General features: G+C 41.7%; 1 protein-coding gene across 1 annotated transcript in view; it reads right to left on the reverse strand.

The window, feature by feature from the left end:
• Positions 1–16,675, reverse strand: part of LOC136864162 (uncharacterized) — a 1,211,188-nt gene extending 1,194,513 nt beyond the window's left edge. The window contains exon 1 of the mRNA XM_067140810.2: positions 16,528–16,675. Within this exon, the coding sequence (XP_066996911.2) occupies positions 16,528–16,651 (124 nt within the window). The 5' untranslated portion in view covers positions 16,652–16,675. The remainder of the gene's footprint in view (positions 1–16,527) is intronic.
• Between the last annotated feature and the right edge of the window lie 11,114 nt (positions 16,676–27,789).

The raw sequence follows: 27,789 nt of genomic DNA on the forward strand, positions 1-27,789 counted from the left end.
GGTATAGTATATTATGGATCTGGTACCCGTATCATCCCCTCTGTAACGGTGAATAGTCTTATGCTTCAAGAATGTATTTGTAACTGCTAAACCCATACTAGCACAGAAGTCCAGCAGACGCTTCCATGCCAATTAGCTTCCATAACTTCCCCACATTTACCAATCACCCTTTCGTATCCTTCAGCTCTATTTCCAACTCTCGCATTAAAATCGCCCTTTAGCACTATCCAATCCTTGCTGTTGACCCTGACTACGATGACACTCAATGCTTCAGAAAACGTGTGAATTTCATCCTGACCTGCACCCTCACATGGCGAATACACTGAGACAATTCTTGTCGTAATTCCTCCAACTGCCAAAACTTTTCACATCATTCTCTCGTTTACGTGCTTAACAGAAACTATGTTGCGTGAAATAGTATTACTGATAAACAGCCCTTCCCCACACTCTGCCCTTTCCTCTTTAACACCCGTCAAGTACACTTTATAGTCCCCTATCTCTTCCTCGATATCTTCCCTTACCCGAATATCACTTACTCCTAGCACATCTTGATGCATACTCTTTGCTGACTCAGCCAGTTCTACTTTCTTCCATAAGCCCTACTAATATTGATACCTCCCCATCGAATTCCATTTCGTTCGCCAAGTTGTTTCGAAAGAATCCCTCCCCTGCCAAATTTGTGTGAGACTCTGTTAGTCCCATAAGTCCGAGGCTTCTTAAAACGTTCTGAGATCGGTAAATTCATGAAGCAGGATGCTACCCTACTTATACATAGTCCAAGTGAGGATATTTCCTCTAACGGGTTAAGGAGCACCGGTGGATTGCATAGCCATAGCCGTCTGAGCACGAGGAAGTCCATGACTCACAATATGTCCGAGATGCCCACTCCCATTTCGCAGCAACTGGTATGCCGACTCTCAGGGCCACTTACTAGGCCACTCAGCCGTTTCTCGTGGTTCACGAACCATGACGTGACTACGGTAACTCACACCATGAACCATGCAACCACATAGAATAATGTAATAGGGCCTATATTGACGAAAGTAAGGGTCATTTTTTCTTACAATGGTCGGGCGCGATGCCATTTGACAATAAGGTCATAGTCGAGATCGCTAACATGTCACCCAGCCATCTTACAGAAGAATTACAAAGAAATAGAAGCATTTGACTCTCAGTGAATTGACATAGTAGCCCATGTAGTTCATCCGTTCATTCCCCTCTTTAGTTGAGCATAGTAGCCGTGTAGACAGGTGGGTAAGCAAAAACACTCCCCTCTGCACCTGTTTTGTTCATGTTAGATCTCCCGCCATTCGCTCTCTCCATCACCCCTCGCTCTTCAGGTGTGATTACAGTGGCTCAAAAAAGTATTGGTCTGTCGAGATATGCTACATATGAGGGCGAGGAATCTGAGGGAATGATTAACAAAATTGACATATACTAGAATCCCTGATTATTTATCAACTTGTGTAACATGTACATTGTAGGAAAAACATAATTCTTCCATGTCCTTATAACTAAAAAGCCATAACTTAAAACAATCATTTTCACTTTCCAACCTAAAAAGTATTGGTCTGAACTAACATAACGCAATTTCTTGATCCTTCCTGAACGTTTCAGTACTTGGTAGATCCTCCTTTCCTCTTTATAATCTCAGCTAACCTATTTGGCATCGATCGTACCAAGGTTTTCGCAGTTTTCGTTGGTATGTTATTCCATTCGGTGAGTAAGGCTTCTTTCAGGTCAGCTTTGTTTGAAATTGCATGCTTTCTCACGTTTTGCTCCAAATAGTGCCACAAATTCTCAATGGGGTTGATGTCGGGAGATTGTGGTGGAGTTTCCATCCAACGCGGTGTATTGTATAACAACCATTGCTCCGTATTCAGGGCTGTGTGTTTGGGGTCGTTATCTTGCGTAAACGTATACTTTGCTGAGAGTCCCATTTTTTTGCACACTTGATGGAAGATGTGTCTTGAAGATGTTAATGTGTGCTTTGTGATCCATAGTCCCTTCAATAAAGGCTAATTCACCTACACCATTCGCACTCTTGCAACCCCACACCATCAGGGAACCACCTCCATGTTTCACTGTAGCTGTCAGGTTCTTTCCTCCAAGTTCAGAATTCGTCTTCCTCCACACAGTCACTCGTCTGTCTGGCCTGAAGAGGGTAAATTTACTCTCATCAGTAAAAACGACTGTATTCTAATCCTCATAGCTGTCATTTCAGTGCTCTTTAGCGTACGCAAGTCTCTTCTTTCTGTTAGCCTTACTGATGTACGGCTTTCTACGGGCTGTTCTGCCCGCATATCCTCTTTCGCGTAGCACATTTCGGATGGTTTCAGATGACACTTGCACTCCCACATCTTGTTGTAACGCAGCTGCTATCTTCGGCACACTTAGCTGAGGATTTTGGGCCACTTTACGCACAATTTGCCGTTTGTCTTTTATTGATAACTTTGAGGGACAGCCACTTCGTTGTCTATTTTCTATTGTATTTGTTCGTTTGTACCTGTACACAATATTTTTAACAGTTGTAACAGCTCTTCCAATAATTTCACTTATCCCCTTGAAAGATTTACCTTCCTGAAATAGTCGCACTACAATCCTCCTTTCTTTCACGGTTGTTTATTGCATTTTCCTTCCCATTGCTAACTGAACACGGAAACAGTGCTGAATATTACCTTCCGACGTGTCAGCACAGACACAATGAGCCAGATATGGCAGGCAGCACGATGTCACGATGTGTACTAGACCAATACTTGTTTGGCGTGTAATGACGCACGCTGTTGTATTACTGATCCGTTTGCAAACAGAGCGAATCTTCTTGGCTCTATATTCAACCTATTGATGTACTTGACTGTCTTACATATCTGCATATGCCTAATTCCATTATATGCACCATTATTTGTACCATACAGTTCCGTTCATACCACGGCTATGGGCAGACCAATACTTTTTGAGCCACTGTATGTGTTACACGTCTAATGAAAGTGACTAAGGGGAGATAATATGTAAGCAGGTACTGTGGGGTTCTGAAGGTTGTACTGATTTCTTGCCCGAAATGAATATTTATGGCTTCGAGATTTTAATAAACACTGTTGTACGTGCGGAAGCAAAGCGACTAGGTATGGTATTGACATGAATTTATCCAGAATTGCACATCACCAGTTGTTCGGTGTATGGTGCTAGAATGGCACTGGCGGAGCTGATATTTACAATCGTATGAAGAATGTGAGTGGGTGTGCGTGTATAATGCTGCACTGTGCTCAGCTGATGTTGGGAGTTTAATCATCGACGAATTCGGACGTGTTAAAACGATGTCAGCGACAATCAACAGCCTGGTGAGTAAATGCAAAAGGAAAAATATCAAGGGATGGAGTTGAAAAATGGTTCCACTGCCAACAACGGCGTTGTTCTCTTGTTGTATCCTACGTCAAGTAGACCACTTGGACACCTGCTTGATCAAACAAGACTCCTGTATTTAGGTTTGTATATCACTTTTAACCTATGTAGCCGAGCAAATGGCTGCGCGGTTTGAGTCGTATACTGTAGCTGTCAAGCTTGCTTTCGGCAATCAGTGCGTTTCAACCCCACTGTCGGCAGTACTGAAGATTATCTTCTGTGGTTTCCCATTTTTACACCAGGAAAATGTTGGGGCTATACCTTAAGTAAGGCTACGGTCGCTTCCTTCCTGCTCCTGGCTCTTTCCTTACCCATCGTTGCCGTAAGACCTATCTGCGTCGAAGCGACGTAAAGTAAATCCTAAAAAGTATCCCCTGCCGGTTCACGTACGCCAGACAAAAAAATTGCAAAATCTAACAAAGTCTCTTTCAAACCCTATACGATTACGCAGATTAAAAATATTACTTGCGCTATTTAGCACATAAGTATGCTGTACGACTCTGAAATGGCCTAGGATATTCCTCTCCAAGTCACTTCGGCGAATCAAGGCTTGGCGTCTGTGTCTAAATAAAATAATCGATGGAAATAGTTTTATATGTTGAGTTATTCAGCTACAACAAAATGTGTTATTTAGTATGAATTTGTCACGTTATGGTTGTGTACGAATATTTCTTTCTGTACGACGCAATCTGAGGCCGAATGGAAGGAGTAATTTAGAATATACAGTGAAATCTCCAGCTGCTCTGTTATCTGGGTTACTGCTATATCCACAACCGATGTAGCCATAAACTGCCGTGAACGATTCATAATTTCCCTGCCAGAATATCTGATGTTAGCAGGGCTTATTGGTTTGTGGGTAATAGGTATATGAATATTACATTACATCCAGCAGAATATCACATTCCCTGTATTTCATGTATTCCAGTACCATCACTCTAATTCAACGAGGACGATGGTTATTATTTATTAACCAAGATCTGGCAAGCGTTCATTGTAAATATTTCCTAGGCTCTGTTACACGATCGAAGATATAAATATCTTAAACTAATGTGTAAGCTCTAAGTCCTTCAGGTATGGGAAGAAGATTTGACAGTGTGCATACTAGGACCATACTCTACTTTGTGATTTATAGCACCATTAATAATGTACTAGAATAAAATAAAATACGAAAGATTATGTCAGCGAACATAAGCATGACTGCGAATTTTAAACATTAATTTTTGTGTTGACTTATTACACCAGCCTTTTAAACGACTCTCTGTACCGAGTTTTACCGTTCTTAAACCGATTTTGTTAAAACATTGAGCCATTTGGATTAGCATGGAAACAAATCGTCGCTGCCGGGACAAAACCTCCTATGTGAAATATTTTAGCTTAGAACTTTGGCCGGTAATCCTCTGTCAACTAAGGTGCAATATTGTGTGCATATTGTCAAGGCATTCTTGCTCTTCATAATGTAAGTGCTACGGGTCAGTATATCTCCAAAAATGTTATCACATAGCAGGTTTTGTCCCGGCAACGACGAAATACCCGTTAAAGAGAATTAACATAGCATTCGACAACTAGGAATGAATAGCCATGAGAAAAATGGATCGAATTTTACACTGTCTGTAATGACCTCTAAACTCGCTCTATTTATGTTTTAGTAATAAGACTGAGTTTAATGGATGTGTCTGTAAACCGGCGCTCATTGAAAAGTAGTAACCAGAAAAAATAATTTCAGAGAAGCAAATCCCTACAGCCATCAGAACACTCTTCCCCATTGGTCAGATCAATGCAGAAGCGTAACACATGCATGCATCTGAAGAGAAGATAAATATAATGACAGGAGAAGTAGCACGAACCAAACACGCGCAGAGGGGAAGGTACTTGCTTCCCCGCTTGCCCACATGCCGCTCTAGCACGACCAGGAGCTAGAGATGGGCAATGAAGGGAGGAACCAGACGGGCGGTACAACTACGGCAAATCACTCTGCCGGCTTAATTATGTGATGCACTTTACACCACTGCGTCACAGCTGATGTAGAAAATAACAGTAGGACAGCATGCAAGGTGGGTTCGATCCCAGCTTAATCCGATCGTACTTGAAGACGCTTAAATTATGACAGCCTGGTGTCTGTAGTTTTTCTGTAAAATAACTCGTACGGGACGAAACCATTGTTACTGGTACGTTAAAACCCTATTATTACTATTATTGTTATTATTATTATTATTATTATTATTATTATTAATTTCGTAATTTATCATCAACAAGGTAAAAATAACCTGGCATTAAACACTTATGATAATCAGAGACGCAAGTGTGTTTAAAAAAAGTTCCTATGGAGTTACCAGCGTTTATCAAACACATATATGCCATACATATTGGGGGCGGGGTTACTGTTCATCGTGCACATGTTTCACCAATGAAATTACAGTTAATTAATTGTTTTCCTTGATTAGGGAAAGGCAGTGTAGACAGAAACGTTAATCATAGAAACATCTTAATCTGTTCCCGAGAAAATATAGGCCAACCCTCTAACGTTCATATACCCGGCTCGCGTTGTTTCCGACCACCCTCTATAACGAGACTTATTTCGGTACACATGTTATTATAAAGATTAGAGAATTACTGAAGAGAGGCACATACAATATACAGGATCAGCCAACTAAGACATCCACATGTGTGGTTAGGGTCGCGCGGCTGTGGGTTTGCATTTGGTGGGGTACTGGGCTTGAATCCCACCGTCGGCAGCCCTGAAATGGTTTTCCGTGGTTTCCCATTTTCGAACCAGGAACATGCTGGGGCTGTACCTTATTTAAAGCTATCCTCCCAATCCCAGCTCTTTCTTATCCTTCCGTCACCAAAAACCTTCGATTTGTGAGTGCGACGTTAAATTATGAGCAAAGAAAATGAATGATATTCATAAATCTTTAAAGACACCGAAAATAGGTTTTCACTTTTAGTAATGTTACCAAGGGGCTTGTAGACGAACTCACACTGATTTTCTAGGGTGTCAGTACCTGGCGAGATACCAGATTATCTTTGTCCATTTAATTGTAACTACACTGTTTTCTACACATAGAAATATATGTAAATGAAGGTGAGCTTTTATTTTGAAAGTCTAACAAGCGGTTCTATAGGAAAGGTGATTGCTTTAAAAGTGTTTCATTTTCCAGTCGTAGGTTTCCCTGCTCAAAGTATTCACTAACCAGGCGGATGTGGTGCGCACTTTTTATGTAAAATGTGCTGTTGGCATACAAAGATCCTCCACCTTCCTTTGACAGCTAGGTTTTCGCCCTAATGTACATGTAAATACACTATTATATCATTCTATGACTTAAAACTTGGCACTTAAACACGTCATTAATTTTTTAAATTACCGTAATCTAATATTTTATTTATCCGATAAGAACATAATTATCATGAATAAAATAAAACTAAATAATAAGCGGGATAACGGTAAAATTTACATGTCAGGGTGTTAATGTTGTCCGTTAGAACCCGTTGTGGCGGTGAGCGCCACAGCTTGGATAACTTAGTTGCCATTCAACTGTTTGGATCCTTCGTACTAAAAACTGAATATGCTGTAGTGCCGAACGCATGGGCTGTGAGCATGATGTCATATAACAGTTTATTGTTTTGTTAAATCTGACAGGATGAGTTGCAGTGCCTGCTGCATCAAAGTATAGTAGGCATTTATCCTTCCGAAAACTGGGGCATGCTACAATAGATCAAGATATTTATGGGAATATGACTGCGTGTCCTGTCATGGAGCAAACCCTTCTTATCAAGAAACAAGTGTGGAGCATGTATTCAGCCGGCCTGATAAGCTATTTTCTTGTGTTGATTTCACGAGGCTTTTTCACTTTTCTAGAACTGTCTGCCGGAAACATCAGCCCCAATTGCACAGGAACTATTTGCATTTAATGATAAAAATGAAAACCTACAACCTGTTTTCTAGTCTTAGACCGGGTCAGAAATGTAATGAATGGAACATATATAGGCTAGTATTACAATGGGGTCGCCACTCCCAAGGTGATTATTAATGAGTGATAGATGCAATGAAATGATAATGGAGACTGTTGCTGGAATGAAAGATGACAGGAAAATCGAAGTACCCGGAGAGAAACCTGTCCCGCCTCCGCTTTGTCCAGCACAGATCTCACATGGAGTGACCGGGATTTGAACCACGGTATCCAGCGGTGAGAGGCCGACGCGCTGTCGTCTGAGCTACGGAGGCTCCTTGCATTTAATGATGTGATTCCATTTTGAGCCTGGGTTATTTTGAACTACGTTAGAGTGTTAACTTGAGTATAAAAATGGTTATTCGTAGCCATGCACTTACTGGGGCGGAGAGATGAATGGGTCTAAATGCCTTTGAGTACAATACTAACTGGGGTCTTTATAGCAGCTTCAGAAATTCAACAGGGACTTCCCAGGCTTTCTTTTAAGACTGAGTGCTAACTCTGTGCTTAGTGTAGTAAAAGTGGATTTACAGTATATTAGTGAGCTCCCCTACTTCGGCATTCGATGGTAGTCGAAAGGCCCAATAAGTGTACCCATTACTGAATACTAGTGTGGTTCATAATTATTAAATAATCCTGTTTCTTATGTCAATTATGTTCTCATTGTTTTAGGGAATTCACTGATTTCTACTGCTCATAATTCCCGAACTCTCAAGCAGGGGCGTAATTGTTTCAGTATGTAAAATTTTTGCATTGTTAGCATTGCGTAACTGAAAGTCATCAGTCTGGATCTGCGAGTCATTGTATACAAAAATCAAAATATAGTCTACTGAGCTTTTTATATATCATTGTAAATTCTTTCTGGAGGCAGTATTATGGCAATCAATTATCATATCCCATTTTTTATCCACTATATGGCTGACCGTGAAGCCAGATCCAATGTATCGAGTCGGAAACGAAATATTGCCATTAAAGGGATACCACTAAATCACTCTAGATTTGCGGCAGTCTTCGCTCACCAAATTCATGTACAATAATAATAACAACAAGAACAACAATAATAATAGTAATAAATAATAATAATTATAATAATAATTTCGTGTGGCTATTTCCAGCCGAGTGCAGCCCCTGTAAGGCAGACCCTCCGATGAAGTTGGGCGGCATCTGCCATGTGTAGATTACTGCGACCGGGCGAGTTGGCCGTGCGCGTAGAGGCGTGCGGCCGTGAGCTTGCATCCGGGAGATAGTAGGTTCGAATCCCACTATCGGCAACCCTGAAGATGGTTTTCCGTGGTTTCCCACTTTCAGACCAGGCAAATGCTGGGGCTGTACCTTAATTAAGGCCACGGCCGATTCTTTCCAACTCCTAGGCCTTTCCTATCCCATCGTCGCCATAAGACCTATCTGTGTCGGTGCGACGGGGAGAGTCCTACAGTACCGGCCACCTTAACTTTTTCCCTTTTAAAAAGTAATATGCTGTACGGTATGAGATTTTCCTACAATAATCTTGTACTTTACTAAATGCTTTTTCAATATAAGGGTGTGATTTCCCTAAAATCTTACCGAAAGTTAATAATATTTAAAAATACAACAAAGCTTAATTTCCATGGACTACAAAAACCTTCTTCTAGTACCGGCCAGTTACTATTTTCTAAGATATATATGTCTAATACATTACTAATATCAAACAAACACAGAAAGAACTCGACAACACATAATTATTGGAATTGGCATCCACTAAATTCAAGTTTGGTTTATTTTTTGCTATAATTACAAATAAAATACAAAATATTCCCGTGGTCTACACATCCAACATGCGCCCAGTCTTTGCATTTGGTACACTGCACCCATTCTTCATCCAATGACTCACGACAAATAATGCATGATGTGTCTTCTTCCATTTCCTTAGTATTTACATAATAATCACAATGAAACTGCTTTCCGGCAGTTTTGTTTTCTTTGTTGAATTGGTGAGGTACTTTTGAATGCTCGGCCAAAGCGAATGCTAATTGTACATTTTTTCCTGCCCAGGGACATGAAGATTTTCTAGATCCTTCATATAAGTAACCAACTGATTTTACATATCGTAATAAAAGGATTTTTTAATTCTTCCCATCTGAGGAGTTAGATCCACAGCCACACCCACTCTAAGTGCTCTCAGACGATCTCCTAACGTACTTCTTGGCGCATAAAAAGCCTCAGCAGCTTGCCTTGCAGTCATTTTGTAATAAATAATTTAGTTCAGTGCCATCTTCATCCCGTCCTCGATCCACTTTTATTTTATTTTACCCCCTTTCTCTGCCATTTCACTCTGGAAAGTGATAAGAAGTGGATATAATTTTATTTCTTTAAAAGTCCTATTGGCCGGTACTGGAAGACATATGGTTGGCCGGTACTGTACGACACTCACGTGAAGGAACTTCCTCAGCTGGATATTGTTTAAGAGACGATGTCGTGAAACTCTTACCAGCTATAGCGTCCTCAAGGAATGTATATAATATATAAGTAAAAACAAAATCAACAGCTTACTTGGAAATGGACTACCTGGGGCTTGAAAATAACTTTTCGCGCGCGATCGTAAGCCGGCCAATGTACAACACTCACATCTCACACAAGACTTAACGCTAAACGAAACCCCCAAAGTATGACACGCGGGAATGTAGCATCCTTCATATGCCACCTGTAAGTTACTGCCATATAACACCTAAAACGAGAAACAGCAATGGCCAGTACTGCCGGCCGACCGGTACTGCAGGACTCTCCCCTAAAGCCCCTAGCAAAAAAAAAAAAAAAAAAAAAAAAAAAGATTACGGCTTGTTATTGTGGTGGCTGATAGTGTCATGTGTGGTGTGTTAGTTGCAGGGATGTTGGGGATAGCACAAACACCCAGCCCCCGGGTCATTGGAATTAACCATTGAAGATTAAAATCCCCGACCCGGCCGGGAATCGAACCCGGCACCCTCTGAACTAAATGCCAGTACGCCGACCGTTCAGCCAACGATTCGGACGTAATAATAATAATAATAATAATAATAATAATAATAATAATAATAATAATAATAATAATAATAATAATAATTGTACCGCGAGGGTATACTCGCCCCGTGTATTCAAATTAAACGCCTTGTGAACTGACGTCTTACTCCTAGAACTTGAAACAACTAGTGCAAGAAGTTGTGACGTTAGTCAACAGATGTCACTACTAAAGTGATAGAGTAATGTGTTATTTTAAGGGTTTCCTAAAGTGACAAGATTTTTTTTGTGTGTGTGTATCACAATTGTCAACACTTTGATCTCTTTCCTCCAACTTTAAAAGTAACCAATTAGAAATGGTGGGTATTTAGTTTTCAACCAATCATGGTTTTCTTGTACATATTTAATTAGGCAATAAAAACGGGGGGGGGGGTCGGGCATTAGTCCAGATCTCTCTCAAACCTTCCTCTCGTGTATAAAAGCTGGCAATTTTTCGAGTTACCTTATCTTCTTGATCGTCGAGGGTGTGCTAATAATGCAGGCGGGGGCGTTTTCGCCCTTCATCGAGCAGTTCAGCCCAATAAGTTAGTGGCAGCCAGTTAATCATTTGGTGATAGCCTCTGAAAGGTAACCCAAGGGGAAGGTTTCCTGTGCTTAAGAATGTAACTTTAATTTCCAATCTTCGATAATGTAAACTTCATCTTCCAATGTAGATTTCAAAACCAGCCTAAAAGCACTTAGCTGAAATTCGGGAATAGGGAGTGTGACACCCTCTCGATTTCCCTATCAACTTGTATTTGAGGTGACTATGTTTTGTAACCGTTTCCTGTCTGTAGCCTTGTAACTTAACATTTCTCCATCTAGTCACATCAGTAGAATGGGATTAGCCCCTGTAACTTCGGGCCAGGAGCTCAAATAGAGTTTTATCTTGTGTGCAAATTTCAAAGATTCCAAATGTCTGCTTCCGGAGCATTTTGATTTTTGGGCCAGTAACTTTAACCTGTGTTTTTCTTTCCCAACAAGGCCCGGTTGATTGAGTATTCTATACTCCTGTAAAAACCTTTCTGTTGAGTGGTTAAACTGTTGAGTGTTGAAGACAGTGATGTCGGTTTGAACTAGTAATATGTAGGTTGTGCCTCGAGAGGCCTGAAAGTGTAAATTTTAGTGAGCAAATATGCGCTGGCTGTAAAAGTATTAGCTTTGGAGCGTAGCCCCCAGATATTCATACAACACAGAGGCTCTTTCCATTGTTGTAAAGCAAAAGCAAAGCAAAGTCATCTCCGTACAGGCCATGAAGGCCCTTGGAGGGGTGGAAGGTAAAGGCTTCCACTATCCGTAACCTCGGCACTTGATGCGGTAGAGTGGTTAGCTCTACGCCCGGCCGCCTTTGCCCCCAGGAATTTTTTTTTTTGCTAGTTGCTTTACGTCGCACCGACACAGATAGGTCTTATGGCGACGATGGGACAAGGAAGGGCTAGGAATGGGGAGGAAGCGGCCGTGGCCTTAATTAAGGTACAGCCCCAGCATTTGCTTGGTGTGAAAATGGGAAACCACGGAAAACCATTTTCAGGGCTGCCGACAGTGGGGTTCGAACCTACTATCTCCCGAATACTGGATACTGGCCGCACTTAAGCGACTGCAGCTATCGAGCTCGGTGCCCCCAGGAATTAACCTGGTACTCATTTTTGGTGTGGGCTGAGTGAACCTCAGGGCCATGTGCACCTCCGGAAGTGAAAATCTCGTTTCTTAAATTTGATCACTTCCTGACGGGGATTCGAACCCACGTCCTTCCGGGCGAACCGAGCACGCCTTTACCGCCTCGGCCAGGCAGCCCCTTTCCATTGTTGTAGTAGAGTTATTTAAATTCTGTAAAAGGAAGTGGGAGACCTGTCTCCTTGACACTTGAATGTACGGAGCAATGGTGCTCCAGCAACTTTTGTAAAAATCGTGAGCTTCAAGCTCAGAGGTTCAATTAACAAATTTTGTTGGTTTTGTGATTTTTCCTATCTTGTACTTAAACTACTGTACCTGAAATCTTGTGCCGTCGCTAGCGACTGGGTTGTTCATGTTTTGTTAAAGAAAAGGAAGAGAAAAGAAATATAACATTCACTTTTAAAGTTTTAAGTTAATCTTTGACTGTCGTAGATAGACCCATTCAAGCCAGCACCTTCTTTCACCTCTCTGTTCCCCAAAAACTCCGTTATAATAATAATAATAATAATAATAATAATAATAATAATAATAATAATAATAATAATAATAATAATAATAATAATAATAAAAATAAAATAAAGATTTCCATTTTCGCTTATGCATACTGGAGCGACTTTAGAGCATAAGGATAATGAGACCGGTCTGCCTTCCCTTTGTCTCTTTGACCTTTACCTTAGGTGCTAACCTCACATCTAAGCGATGTGACATGTTGCAAACTGTTTGCCTTGCTTAGTTTTGGCCTAATATATTATTTCCAGCTTATTATCTTGAATATGGTTCGAGAATTACTTGTTTATTTTCATAACAGCCAGGTCCGGCCCTTTCAATTCCCTGCCTTCACTTTATACCCTGCTCTAGTCTAATAAGGAGATCATCCGTTTCGATGTTCGTGATGAGGACTCTCTACCCAAACATTTTGCGCGGTAGTTGGCACACCTTGACTCACTTGGATGGTCATTAAATCCTATTGCATATATTCCCCTGTCATTTCCTTTGTGCTCAATGACCAACTCGCAAATCATCTGGGTCCCGTATCCTATGCGCTCTGTGGATCGTATTTTTCATTCGCGCCCTTCCCTTCATGCGTGACTGTAAATCATTATGACCGTCGCCATAAGACCTAACTGTGTCGGTTAGACGTGAAGCAGACTGCAATTACATATATAAAATAACGAATCTACCCGACAAATAGTAGGAGACCAAACAAACCAAAACCAAACCCCATGGCGCAACAGCCCCGAAGGGCCTTGGCCTACCAAGCGACCGCTGCTCAGCCCGAAGGCCTGCAGATTATGTGGTGTCGTGTGGTCAGCACGGTGAATCCTCTTGGCCGTTATTCTTGGCTTTCTTGACCGGAGTAGGAGACCTACTTTCAATTAAGTTGGGTTCCTATTAATTTTTAAACTTGGTTCCCTTTATTCTTTCCAGTCAACTTTAACGACTTCCTCATGTGTCCGGATCTCCCATATTTTATTAGAGTGGGGACGTGTTCTTAATTTCCTGGTGAATTTTTCCCCTACTCTAGCAATAGTGAACACAGTGCACAATTATTGCAACCATTAACTCTATCCCTGTCGAGTCCATCCACTGTGGCCCTTTACCAATCATATTTCCATTTCCTCTTCGATCACTACTATTAACCAAAATCCATTCTCTGATTCTGAGTCCGTTCTGGTATCAAGAAAGACGGTTCATCTAATCACATTAGAAAGAAACAAAACAATCCTTCCGTGTTCCCTACGTCTCTCCAAACTCAACGTGATCACGAATTCCCCGTATTTCAGATAACACATTATCTCATTAACACCCTACACTTCCATGTGGTAAAGCAAATTCTGGGAGATATCGTAGAAACTTGGTATCACGACTTTTACCAGTACGGAAATTACTTTTATCATAGTTATCTCCATTGTCTTGACCTTGGTATACAAGGAAACTTCCTCACAGCTACCACATGCCCCTTCTCAGCTTAAACATACTGCAGACTGGTATCAATTTTGCACAGTCATACGTTAACATTTCCTACCATATGAAATTTGTCACTCTGTAGGTTGACCGCTGAGCTTGTTCACCGTAATCAACAAACAGACGAAACGCTCCACGACTGCTTGGATTCAGTTAACATCTACTTGGAAATTTTAGTCATCTCTTAACATCTTAAGGACATTTTGTTAATCGTTCAATTGTATATCGCTCCCACTACTAGACAACTTGCCTCTGCCTTGTCCATATCCATTGGCACAATATTAGGTAACCAAAATTTGCAGTAGTGCTACATATCGTCGCTGTGTGGGCAGTAACTCGTATCCTACAATGTTCTTCCTACCCATCATTCTCCTTAAGACTCGTCTTGCCTCCCAGCCGCACATGGATATGCAGTCCACCAGAGAAATGTCCGTTGTGTCCGGTTCCATGCCTTTGGTCCAGAGGGTCCCGGGTTCGATCCCTGGCAGGATCGGGGATTTTAACCTTAATTATTCAATTCTAGTGGCTCGGGGGCTGGGTGTGTGTGCCGTCTTCAGCATTAGAATTCATCAAAAGTAGGGTTCCATCCTCACAGACGAGCACGTCAAATACATGTAAGGTCCATTTTCGTATACGCACTAGCACAGGAAAATGAACACAACGAATGTTGTTCTGAAGGACTGTATATCGTCGTTGCCGGGACATAACCTCCTATGTAATAATATTCTTGGAGATAGATTGACCCGCAGCACATTAATTATGAAGAGCGAGAATGCCTTGACAATTTTCACCATAGATGACAGAACCTTACCATCTAGTGTTTTAAGCTAAAATATTTCACAAAGGAGGTTTTGTCCCGGCAGCGACCATATCCATATGTGGCTGGGAGGCGTGACCTTTCTTAAGGAGGATAATGTTTATGAAGAGCAGTGTGGGATACGGGGTTTCGCCCGTACAACAAATACATTATTCTTCCATTCTCAACCTCCCTTTCCCTCTTATAATCCCAAACGAACTTCCACTTGCACCCTCTTCAGGTCCTTCCATACCGATCCAGAAACAGCACCCCGTTCGCACATCATATTCCCAGTCCCACAAAACCATATAGAACCTCATTACAATGGTCATACATACATATCCCTGCTTCCATTACAAGTTACTTGCGACAATGCTAAAAGGTTTTAAATAGTTCTATGTTGCCACAGTCTATTTATGTGGACGTTAGTATAAATGCCCAGCTGTCTAAAGGAAGTGAAGGGTTACTGCATGCAAAAGGATCGTGATTCATGTATAGCTCGTGCTTTAAGTGACTGCTTAGTAATTCATTTGAAAGGGGTGGTCCACGGTTTACGAATGAAGTATGTTTGAAAACATTTCATTTTCTCGAGAACTATTCGTCTGATTTTTAATATAATCATTTCTATGAATTTACAGTGTCAATGACTCTAACGTTAGGTGTAAGAAACCGTGCAGTTACATTCAAAAGAACAAAGTTAGTATCTCTATCTCGGCAGACATTGACACTCGGACAAGGTACAGCAAGTTTGGTTATCGGCCCCTTGGTCACTTTACCGAAAATGAAAATACATTTTAGATTTCATTAACGGTTGCAACAAGGAAGCAAGAAAGGAGTTGAATGTAACCTGGAAAGGACACAAATTAAACCATTGTGATCAACCCAGATATCTAGGGGTAAAGTTGGACTGTGCCCTAACTTACAAACAGCACTGTATATATACCAAACAGAAGGTATGCAGCAGGAATAATCTCATTCGCAAACTCACACACACAACATGGGGAGCACAGCCTACTGTCCTCCGTACATCTGCCCTTGCTCTGTGTTTCTTTGCTGCAGAGTATGCTGCTCCAGTCTGGAGGAATTCCGTTCATACAAATCAAGTGGATGTTGCCCTCCATGAGACAGGTCACATTGTTACAGGCTGCTTACGACCAACTCCTATTAATAAGATCTTTCCACTTATGGGAGTAGCACCTCCAGATGTTAGGAGACAAGATGCAGTTGAGATTGAGAAGAAGAAGAAGCAAGAAACAGATCCAAGACATCATCAAGATTGAAATCGAGGAAGAGCTCCCTACAAACAACAACGTCAATCCCATCATCAGCCTAACCTCGGCGAAAGGAACTCTGGAGAAGGAAGTCGCCTGTAGGATTATGGGACGTGAAAGATAAGCCTGCTGCAGGACATCATCTTCAGTATGGACATTGGAAGGCACTTAACAGATTAAGATCTGGAGTGACACGTTGTAAAACCAACCTGAAAAGGTGGGGGTATGGTGATCAAGATTTGTGTGAGTGTGGTGAAAAGCAAGATCATGGACACCTTCTCAACTGTAGAAATCTGCCTAAACCATGTAGTATGAAGGATTTGGAGGAAGCCAATGAATGTGCCATCTCGACAGTTGAATACTGGAAAAACAAAGTGTAAATAGAGTAGTTGTAAATATATTGTAGTGATTTCGGACACGGATAAATAAATAAATCTGATAATTACACTAGAAATTGACTTACGGTAAAGCTCCAGGCGCACTGTCTTCTCCTGCGGCAACATGAGTTTGGTGTTGCTAGCTTGACACTTATATGTTGTGTTCAGATGCTGTCTTCTCACACTGGGCACCTCCAGACGGTTTATCATCACATTATTCCCGGTTGACTCTAGAATTCCATCCACAAGTCGATCATTAACAAACCATGATACCGTTGGTGGCGGTTTTCCTGCAAACAAGCAGATAAATTGAAACGTTACTTCAATTCTCATAATGATAAACAGTGTGATTCACCACAGTTATGCCGATGCGTATATGATAATCACAATAATCATACACATAGTTATAGTTCATTTACGTTATGAGCCACGTCGTCATATTAATTCTGTATTCCTGCATTAGAAAGGAATGAATAACTCAAAATGCCATAGCATCCAGACATTTAGCAAATAATTATATTATATGTTTTTAAGGAAACCATATCAACCTCAGTATTCCAGGTGAGAAGTTCCGCGGAAAAGAGGGAAGGAACCTCTATAAGGAAGATGTATTTAAATAGCTATCATTTAAGTTAAACATAACGTAATACAAGTTCCACCCTAATTTTCAACTCAGCTGTTGTACCTCTTCGAAGAGACGAAGCATGGCCCTTTCTGAATCGTTCAAGGTGTTAGGTATCATATAACATGAAAGCCATCATCACGGAACAAGTTCGTTGATGGAATTATGCTGCTGATCATGATCGAAGTTTTTTTTTTTGCTAGGGGCTTTACGTCGCACCGACACAGATAGGTCTTATGGCGACGATGGGATAGGAAAGGCCTAGGAGTTGGAAGGAAGCGGCCGTGGCCTTAATTAAGGTACAGCGCCAGCATTTGCCTGGTGTGAAAATGGGAAACCACGGAAAACCATCTTCAGCGCTGCCGATTGTGGAATTCGAACCTACTATCTCCCGGATGCAAGCTCACAGCCGCGCGCCTCTACGCGATGATCGAAGTAAGGATGTTCGTACCGCTTCTGTGGAGTTGTGAACGCTTGCGTTCTATTATTATTATTATTATTATTATTATTATTATTATTATTATTATTATTATTATTATTATTATTATTATTATTATTTACTTACATACCAGATAGTGTTTTACGTTGAAGCATTAACATACGACACGCTTTATTGTACTTCTTGTTGATTAGTGAGAAGACGTCTGGTCCAACGTCCATGGTACAGTGATAATGAAAAAAAGTGAGAATCCACAGCCTGTTTGCATTCGTTCGACCGGGTCAGGAATTGAATGAATGAACCTCCCATATAGCAGCAGGGTTAGGAACTCTGCCGGCTTACGCACTCCTCTGGGGTATTGATTAGTGACCGACAGCTGAAATGAAATGATTTTGGAGGTTGTTGCTGGAATGAAAGACGATTGGGGAAACTGGAGTACCCGGAGAAAGAAACATATCCCACTTCCGCTTTGTCCAGCACAAATCTCACATGGAGTGACCGGGATTTGAACAACGGATCCCAGCTGTGAGGGGCCGGCGAGATGCCGCCTGAGCCTCGTAGGCACAGTGATAATATTAAATAGAAATGCCTTTTTATGACTGTAGCGTCATAGCGTGGATGGTGCCTACCTCATATAATGCTTTGAAACTTTCCCATTCTTACTTACTGAATGCATATAGAAGTCGTGTTTGTCGTATATGAATTTCTGAAAACTGCCTTTTTAATTTTGTGTATATTGGTTTTGCTAAGTGCTTATTATTGCCGACCCTGGAGTGCAGGAGTAGCGTGCGTGCCACTCACCCGGACGCCCCGGGCCCGATTCCCGCCCAGGCTACGGAATTTTTACCTGGATCTGAGGGCTGGTTCGAGGTCCACTGAGCATACGTTATTAAAATTTGGGACCTATACGACGGTGAATTAGTGGTCCCGGTTAAGAAAACTAAGAATACCGGACGAGGGGATATGTCGTAATGACTACATGACACCTCGTAATCTGCAGGCCATCGGGCGGAACAGCGGTCGCTTGGTAGGCCATGGCCCTTCTGGGCTATTGCGCCATGGGGTTTAGTTTTGTTCAAGTGCTTATTATTAGATAATTTGCAAAATCTCATAACTCATTAGTGGAAGATTTTCGAGCGGAATGGCCACGCTTGTTAACGCACTATGGCTATGGAGCTAAGCACCGAAACACTGGATTCGGGAGACACGCGATTTCGAGCCGCACCTTCAGCTGTCCTGAGAATGGTTTTCTGTGGTTTTCCATTTGCATATCCAAGCAGAGGCCGGTAGAGGTCACAGTCGTTTCCTTGCACTTCCTTACCCAAATTCATTCATCATTGTTCGTTTCAACTACATTGCCTCCTCAACTGAGGTTGACGACAGGAAGGGCGTCCGGACTTTAAAACATATGTCATAAAATTTAATTTCATCTCACCCTTGAACCCGTATCAGGAACGGGAAGATTGGGTGGGCATACTACTACTACTAGTGCTACTTTACCTTAGCAGAATATCTGTGTCTGATGCTCTGACGAAGAGAGCGAACGACACACAATTATACTGAGTTGACAGAAAAAGTGACCAGAAGATCACTGGGGAAGTTACGAGAAATGTGATGAGCATTATGTAAATAATAACATGAAATTTAACAGAGGTTCCGCATTAAAAATTGCACAGGAATATTATTAGACATGCAAATAAAAATGAAGTTGAATAAAAGTGATACTGCTAAAGACAGCGTGCTTTGCACAGTCAGCAAGCTGATGATGAAATGTCCAGAAACACCCTATGCTGTCCATCATGCTTTATTTGGAGAGACGAGAAAGAAGGTGAACATTCTGAATAGTATTGGCCTATGTATCTATGTACTCTCTTTCAAGCGTACCATTTTGTACACGTATATATTATCTTACAGCGTGTTAAGTCTTAAAATTATTTCTCTGCGTAGAATGACGTGGAAGTACACGGTACGTTTTAATACGTCCATTATATTGGTATCTAACACAAGGCTACCAACGCCTTCTTAATGATTTAATTAGGGATGGATTTTATGGTTTATGCTCCTACGTCTGCTTAAATGGGAACCTTTCAATGACTTTGTGCTGAAGTGTGTAAACGTAATTTAACTCTACTAGAAATAGAAAAATTAATTCGTCAGAAGGTACATCGTCGTTACATTACTACAATGAGTACAAAACGAGACAAAAATTTTACTCGAAATGGACTACTAAACTCGTTGTGAATCAGAATCCACTTTATTGACATCTACTTTACACACACGATACAAGTTATAGATACAAATAAACATGGGGTGGCTGTTCGCAATGGTGCCCTCAGGCAAACATTAGTATGAATTTGAATTTAAAAAAAGGAATTTGTTAAAACTTTATTGTACGGTTCTGTAGCTCCGAATTGACGCATATCCTATTGTATAATACTTAGGGGTGTAACGGTTTTGTTCTTTATTCCGTTATGTCCTTCAATCGCATAAGTGCACATACCACTTCCGTTCCTAGTGGAGTCAAATTATTTGTAATATTTCGTGAATGACAAGGTTTTGATATATCACGAAATGATCTCCTTAACTGATAGTACGGACTGTGTTTCTTGTGGAACTGAATCATAATTTGTTTTCAGATATGCAGTGCGTGTGGCAAAACAAACATTACTGAGATTATTAGCATGCTCTGAGCATCAAGCAGCACTGAGTGTCGCCAGAAAATCTCCCACTTCAAGGATTCACTCGCACTTCTACAACAACACTTTGGAGATAGCTTGATTTCCCGCGGAAGGTTATTACCGTAACCTCCACGATTTCTGAGGTTCGGAGCGTGTTTATAATTTCAGTACTGTTCGTTTGGCCGCATACCCTACTGTACTTTCTGGTCAATTTGATATCCAGATGTATATACGAGTGGTAGTTCCGTTAAGCATACGTCTGTAAATTTCCTGAAATTCGGATAAACAATCAAAGCCAATCTGGGAGAGTATGTACAGAACAGAAATATATTCGAATTACTGTGTCAGTGTCCATACTAAATTGCTTTATCTTCTTTTTTTGTAGTTTATACTATTTAAATTAAATCTTCTTTCAAAACTAACGCCAAATTAATGACGCCTGGAATTCATCTAATTTGAAAAAATGAAAACCTACAACCTGTTTTCCGGTCAGTGACCGGGTCAGGGATGGAATGAATGAAGTAGATATAGGCTAATAGTACGATGGGGTCGCCACTCCCAAAGTGATTTATTAATGAATGATAGATGCTATGAAATATGAATGGAGAGTGTTGCTGGAATGAAAGATGACAGGGAAAACCGGAGTACCCGGAGAAAAACCTGCCCCGCCTCCGTTTTGTCCAGCACAAATCTCACGTGGAGTGACCGGGACTTGAAGCACGGTATCCGGCGGTGAGAGGCCGACGCGCTGCCGTCTGAGCTACAGAGGCTCTCATCTAATTTGAGTTTAATGATAAATCGATTCAGAAGGAAAGGAGAATCGAAGTGATTTCGTAACCAAGCTTTGGTCTTCTTTCCAATAAGAATGACCCGAGCAACACAGAAAGCATTTCATTTCCGTGTAGATTACCGTACGTTCATGTATTCTCTACCGCTCACCTGTGTTGTTATTTGTACTGCGAAATCGTATATTATGGGAAATTTTCTCACTGCGAGCAGAACATTCCCATAATAAATTCAAACGATTTGAGTTGAATTAAATTCCATGAGGCTGTACCAACATTCTAATATGATGTTTCAGATATTGATTTTAGGGGCTGCCTGGCCGAGGCGGTAAAGGCGTGCTAGGTTCGCCCGGAAGGACGTGGGTTCGAATCCCCGTCAGGAAGTCGCAAAATTTAAGAAACGAGATTTCCACTTCCGGAGGTGCATATGGCCCTGAGGTTCATTCAGCCTACACCAAAAATGAGTACCAGGTTAATTCCTGGGGCCAAGGGCGGCCGGGCGTAGAGCTAATCACTCTACCCCATCACGTGCCGTGGTTAACAATGGTGGAAGCCTTTACCTTCCACTCCTCCAAGGGCCTTCATGGCCTGTACGGAGGTGTCTTTGTCTAGATACAGATTTTACCATGAATTTGTGGGGAAATTATTATAATTCAATTATACTAGAAACACAGTCGCTGTTAGCAGCTAGGAGGCACAATTGTAAGTCACTGAAATGTTAAGTGCAAATGTTCACAGTAATTATGTAGAGGTGAAAATACAGGAAACGTAAAGAATTATTTCGTGTTAGATTTTTGCTGATAAAACAAAGAATAATTGACTCTCATTTACCATTGTTGGACCTCATCTTCAAGGAACTGGAATAAGCGCTGCTCAAAAACTAAAAACTACACCATATATTACATGTAGAGATTATCATCGATAGAATATCATGGAGCACTGTCAACGTGATGTAATCCACACACAGGGATCATACTATCTCAAGTTACAAAATTGACAGTTCACTGAACTGTGCAAAACTTAGTACTATATCTGGTCTAAGAAGGAGAACGATATGTCATTTGTCACTTCTGCACGACGGTAGATCTCTTCTTCTCCTTTGCGCTCTTCCCCGCCTCTTCATCTCTTACAAACACCAGTGCAGAACGCTAGTTCATCAGTTCTGTGAAGTACAGGGGCGATAACAAGAAGTTTGCTACATTCTGCGGCTCGGACAATGGAACTCATTTCCTGGTTTCACTCCATGTTATCACTCATCTTCACGCAGTGCTGGACAAGGTCGGACTGAATTCAACAGGCTAAAAGCCAGGGGGAACAATGAGTGGAATTAAATGTAGCCTTCATATTAAAATTTCGGCCATGTATCAACTACCAAATCATACATGCCTACATGACAAATATCTATCTATTAGCTTGATTTTAAGTGACTGATAAATCAAACACACTTTACAAGATAAATAAGTTTAATTCCTCAAAATATATACCAAATGTACCGAAATCAAAAATGAATATAATTTCATATTTCCCTTCATTTAAAAAGGTTATTATCAAGAAAAATCTCTGTTTTGTAATTTTATGGTCAAATTCTATGATCAGTATAATTATCAGTGTTAATTAGATAATATTCTGATCGTCTTAACAATACATCTCCGTACTTGTCCGACTCGTTGGCTGAACGGTCAGCGTACTGGCCTTCGGTTCAGAGGGTCCCGGGGTTCGATTCCTGGCCGGTCGGGGATTTTAACCTTAATCGGTTAATTCTAATGGCACGGGAACTGGGAGTATGTGTTGTCTTCATCATCATTTTATCCTCATCACGACGCGCAGGTCGCCTACGGGAGTCAAATAGAAAGTCCTGCACCTGGCGAGCCGAACCCGTCCTGGGATATCCCGGCACTAAAAGCCACACGACATTTCATTTCATCTCCATACTTTAGGGATCTAATGCCAAGTAATGTTACTTATAAATCAGTTAATTTTTCTTGTCCATCATTTTCTTGGAACTTTTGTAACGCTCCCCGTGGTAGAATGTCAGCCTATCGAACCTAAGACCGCGGATTCGAACCCAGAGGAGGATGTCGAATGTTGGAATTAATGTAATGTAACTTCAAAGTGTTTCAGTTTGTCTAAAACAGTATTATAAGTATACGTGACACTATAACATACCTGGAAAACAAATACACGCTGTTGAACAGAGAATGACATTTTTTCTACAAGAACATCCTCAGATTCTACCAAATCACTTTAATTCATGCACATATACGTACAATATTGTTTACGTTGCGTAAACTATTCAGTGATTATGAATTGTTGCTGTTATGAACAAATATGAACAAAACAGGCCTAATGTATGCAGTACTCCGCCACTATCATTTTAGAAAATTCTGTAAATTTTTCTGTACGTAGCCGCTATCGTATGTTACATTCAGCAGCTGTGTTTGGACTGATGCCAGTTTCGTAGCTCCGATCTTGGTCTTGGTAGCTAAATAGGGACACCATAAATTTAGAGGCAATATCTGTTTAGTGGGGAGCGGTAGGGAAGTAGGGAGGAGGATGACGGAAAGTTTGAGCGCACTGGCTCTATCTATAACAGAGGGGAGCGAATGCTGATTCTTCGTCTTATAAAATATTTTTATTATTGTTAGGGAGTAGATGTAGGCTCATGATTTTGAAGAAATACAAGTAAAGAATTGAATTTAAAAGTTATCATATCCGGAAGAGAGTGGGTTCGAATCCCACTGTCGGCAGCCCTGAAGGTGGTTTTCCGTGGTTTCCCATTCCCTTACGAGGCAAATGCTGCACCTTAATTAAGGCCACGGCCGCTTCCTTCCAACTCCTAGGCATTCCCTATCCCATCGTCGCCATAAGACCTATCTGTGTCGGTGCGGCGTAAAGCAACTAGCAAGAAAAATGTATCTTGTAAGAGGTTATTTTAGTTATAAATATTAACCTACTAAAAGGTCACGATTGGCGAAAACGCTGCGGAAATTCAGAGAATTTACTAGAGAGAAGAATGTCCTAACCTACATTCCAGACTTTTAAGGGAGAGAAGCTTCCTGTGGAATTCATTACTCGCTAATGTATGAAGTATGAAATGATGTTCTGTAGGCAAAAAGTTTGTTCCAGGTACCGTGTAATTTAGCTGTCCCTTCCAATGTAGATTCATGCAACCCGCAACATTAATTCCGTCCTGAAAACATCTGCCCTGCTGGTATGGTCTGACAACACAACAGGATATCTTTGTATTTATCAGCTCACCATGATAGGACGCCATAACATAACACTCGTATTAAACACTGGAAGCTATGCGTGTGCCTTCTTAGATCATATGAACCTGACACGGCAGCGAACGACTAAATTGATTTTGTGACCGCAGTAAACCTAATAAATGCTATAAACTGCACAGAGTGTCTTACGGAACCGTAGCGTGGTTGGCAAAATCTGGGTGCAGAGAGCTTACGTGTGAGATGGGAGGTTCGAGTGTGGGGCGAAGATTCCATACACAGCGCACCCGCTTCCAAGGAAATTGTGAGTGGGTGGATTTTTCTGGCCTTAGGAAGGGCTGATTAGTCAGCAGGCCGGACACATACGGGCCGGAAATATTAGGAACACAAATGCCCAGACAATGTTTCATCGCAGCAAATACTCGATGCGATGACCGTTTTGATTTTTGCATATTCGGGCTCGATGTCCAATAGATCGTCTTGCGCACTGAAGCATTCCAGGTGTAATTGCTCGGCAGGCGTCCGTGAAGAGTTGCCGGAGCTGGTCGGCGTTTTACAGCGCTTGAGTGTAAATGACGTTCTTCAAATGCCCCCACAAGCAGAAGACGGTAACGGCGCTAAATCCGGTGATCTGGTGGGTCAAGAAACAGGGCCTCCCCGTCCTATCTATTTCCCTGGCAGTTCCTCGCTCAGATTTGTAAAGTCGAATGTGACGGAGCTTCATCCTGTTGCAACCACATCATCAAACGATCTTGCAAGGGTACATCCTCCAACAGCAGTGGGGGTTCCTGACGCAGAACGTGCAGGTAGCGTGGGGCCATCCAATGGCCCTCAAAGAAATAAGGTCTAATCAGGAGATCCCCCAGGATTCCACACCAAACATTCACTCACCATCGTACTTGATGGGCCGCCTGTCGCACCCGGTGAAGGTTGTCCGGGCTCCAGTAGTGCATGCTGTACCGATTGACGTTCCCATTATTGTGGAAGCGCGAATTGTCCGAGAATAATGTTTGCGATACGATTGCTTCATCATTGTCCAGCTTGCCTAACACTAACAAAACTCCATTCAAGCTTCGAAATTTCGCCGATAGAGCTCTTGGTGTACACTACCGGTCAAACCTTTTCGATCACCTATCACAATTATGGATCTGTGAATAAAACAGATATGTAGTTTTAAATAATCTATCCTAGCCCTGTTCTGATAAAAAATCAAGCATAAACATGTAAAGACGGAACGACTCTGTTGTGTATTTGACCGATTCTCCGCATGGAGGGTCGCTAATGAGTAACCACAACAACACTGACGTGTCTTTACCCAAGACGTGTTCATTCGAATAGGCTTCATTCCTTCAGCTGTGTGTGTAGCAAGCAGTTCACATTAGTTTTCAGTACACTGTGTGCAGCTAGCAGTGTGTTTGTGTATCTGATCAGGTCCATACCATATTACCTCCAAATGGGACGGAAGCAGGAGATTGGAACTGAAAAACGTGCTGTAATTGTAGCTCTGCATCACGAAGGGCATTCTAGTAAGAAAATAGCAACAAAAGTTGGCCTAGCCCAATCTACAGTGGTGTATACATTGCAGCGGTTCATGCAAACCGGTGCCAATGCAAATGTTTCGCTATCTGGAAGATCCCGTGTAACATCACACAGGGAAGATCAGTTCATATGTGTACAGAGTAAACGGCAGAGGACTCGTACGGCACCTGAAATTCGCGAGCAAGTCAATAATATGCGAGCTGCTCCAATCTCTGTCTCAACAGTGCAACGCCGTCTTCGTGAACGAGGTATAAAGGGGTGCATTGCGGCCAAAAATCCTTTATTACGGACACAAAATAAGGTGAAAAGAATGCAAAGGGCACAGCAACATAAAAATAGAGCGTGCAGCAATGGTCCAAGGTGTTATTCACGGATGAATCGAAGTTAGATGTATGTGGGAGCCATCGTCGAATGTTTGTTCGTCGACTTCCTGGAGAACGTATGAAGAGTTAGTGTGTGTAACCTACGGTGAAGCATCGTGGAGGGTCGGTTATGGTGTGGGGATGTTTTGCGGGTGATAAAGTCGGTGATTTAGTGCGAATTAATGGAACATTAAAGAAGGAAGCATATCACAGGATACTGACCAACAATTCAGTTCCATCAAGCAAGAGGCTTATTGGTCGTGGGTTTGTTCTGCAGCAGGACAATGACCCCAAACATTCTTCTAAATTGTGTAGAAGGTATGTCAATAGAAAAGAGAAATGTGGGGAACTGAAAAATATGATTTGGCCAAGTCAGTCACCAGACTTAAATCCCATTAAACTGTTATGGGATGAACTTGACAGGGAGGTCCGAAACCTGAGGTCAACTAATGTTGAAGAGCTATGGAATAATTTACAGAGCTGTTGGACTGCAATATCTACACAAACACTACAAAATCTTATTTCCAAAATGCCAAGAGTTTGTGCAGCCGTTCGGAGGGTAAAGGGTGGATACTTTGAAGAGGCTAAAATATAAACCATACTGTATTCTACTTAATGATAGAGAGAGAAAATATATATTTTGTTGGTCTATTTAGTTTTTACGATGTGTTTGTGCATTGAAATAAATTATCAAGTTTTGTGCATAGGTGATCGAAAACTTTTGATCGGTAGTGTAGCCCAAGGTGGTATGGGTGAAATTTATGTTCATGCAGTGTTTGCCAGACGGCCGGTTGGCTGGTGTTCATCTGTTGTGCAATCGCCCTTGTACTGATGTGCGGATTATTACGAGCTGCTTCCAGAACGGCCTCTTATTTTTCATCCGTTATAACTGGCCTATCGCTGACTGGTGGCATCTTGGAAATCACGCCTCTTGTCCTTAAGTCTCTTTCAACACGGCGGAATGTCGTAGCAGCTGGGTGTCGCCTGTCGGGATACCGTTCCTGGTACAGATGTAGTGTACAGAGCTCGATAGCTGCAGTCGCTTAAGTGCGGCCAGTATCCGGTATTCGGGAGATAGTAGGTTCGAACCCCACTGTCGGCAGCCCTGAAGATGGTTTTCCGTGGTTTCCCCATTTTCACACCAGGCAAATGCTGGGGCTGTACCTTAATTACGGCCACGGCCGTTTCCTTCCCACTCCTAGCCCTATCCTGTCCCATCGTCGCCATAAGACCTATCTGTGTCGGTGCGACGTAAAGCAGTTAGCAAAAAAACAGATGTAGTGCCTCGCACGCATCTTTTATTTCTTCATCATAAATGGGGAGCATGTCAACGTATTCCTCTGCGGAAAATATGCCGAATGACAGCAGAGATTACATTCAGGCACTAAGCAGAGGACTATGCGCAAGGGCAAAATATGGAAAACAGAGTCGTTCTATTGTTTGGATGTGGCAAACGTGGGGCTGTATTTGTGTATTCATACATCATACCGATGCAAAGATATTTGAACGTTGCTCGATTCGTACCGCCGAAGGCAAATTCCGTCGATTGCTTTGCTAACACCGAACCACATCCGCTACGCTACACTGCTGGGAACATGTCGGTAGTACTACGAGAGTAGAGTATATACGCCATCCGGTTCGATGTTTAAGACATTAATTACTGGGCTCTTACCTAGTTTTATTCATTGATTCCCCTTTT

The sequence above is a fragment of the Anabrus simplex genome, chromosome 2, assembly GCF_040414725.1.
Source record: "Anabrus simplex isolate iqAnaSimp1 chromosome 2, ASM4041472v1, whole genome shotgun sequence".
Classification (NCBI taxonomy): domain Eukaryota; kingdom Metazoa; phylum Arthropoda; class Insecta; order Orthoptera; family Tettigoniidae; genus Anabrus; species Anabrus simplex.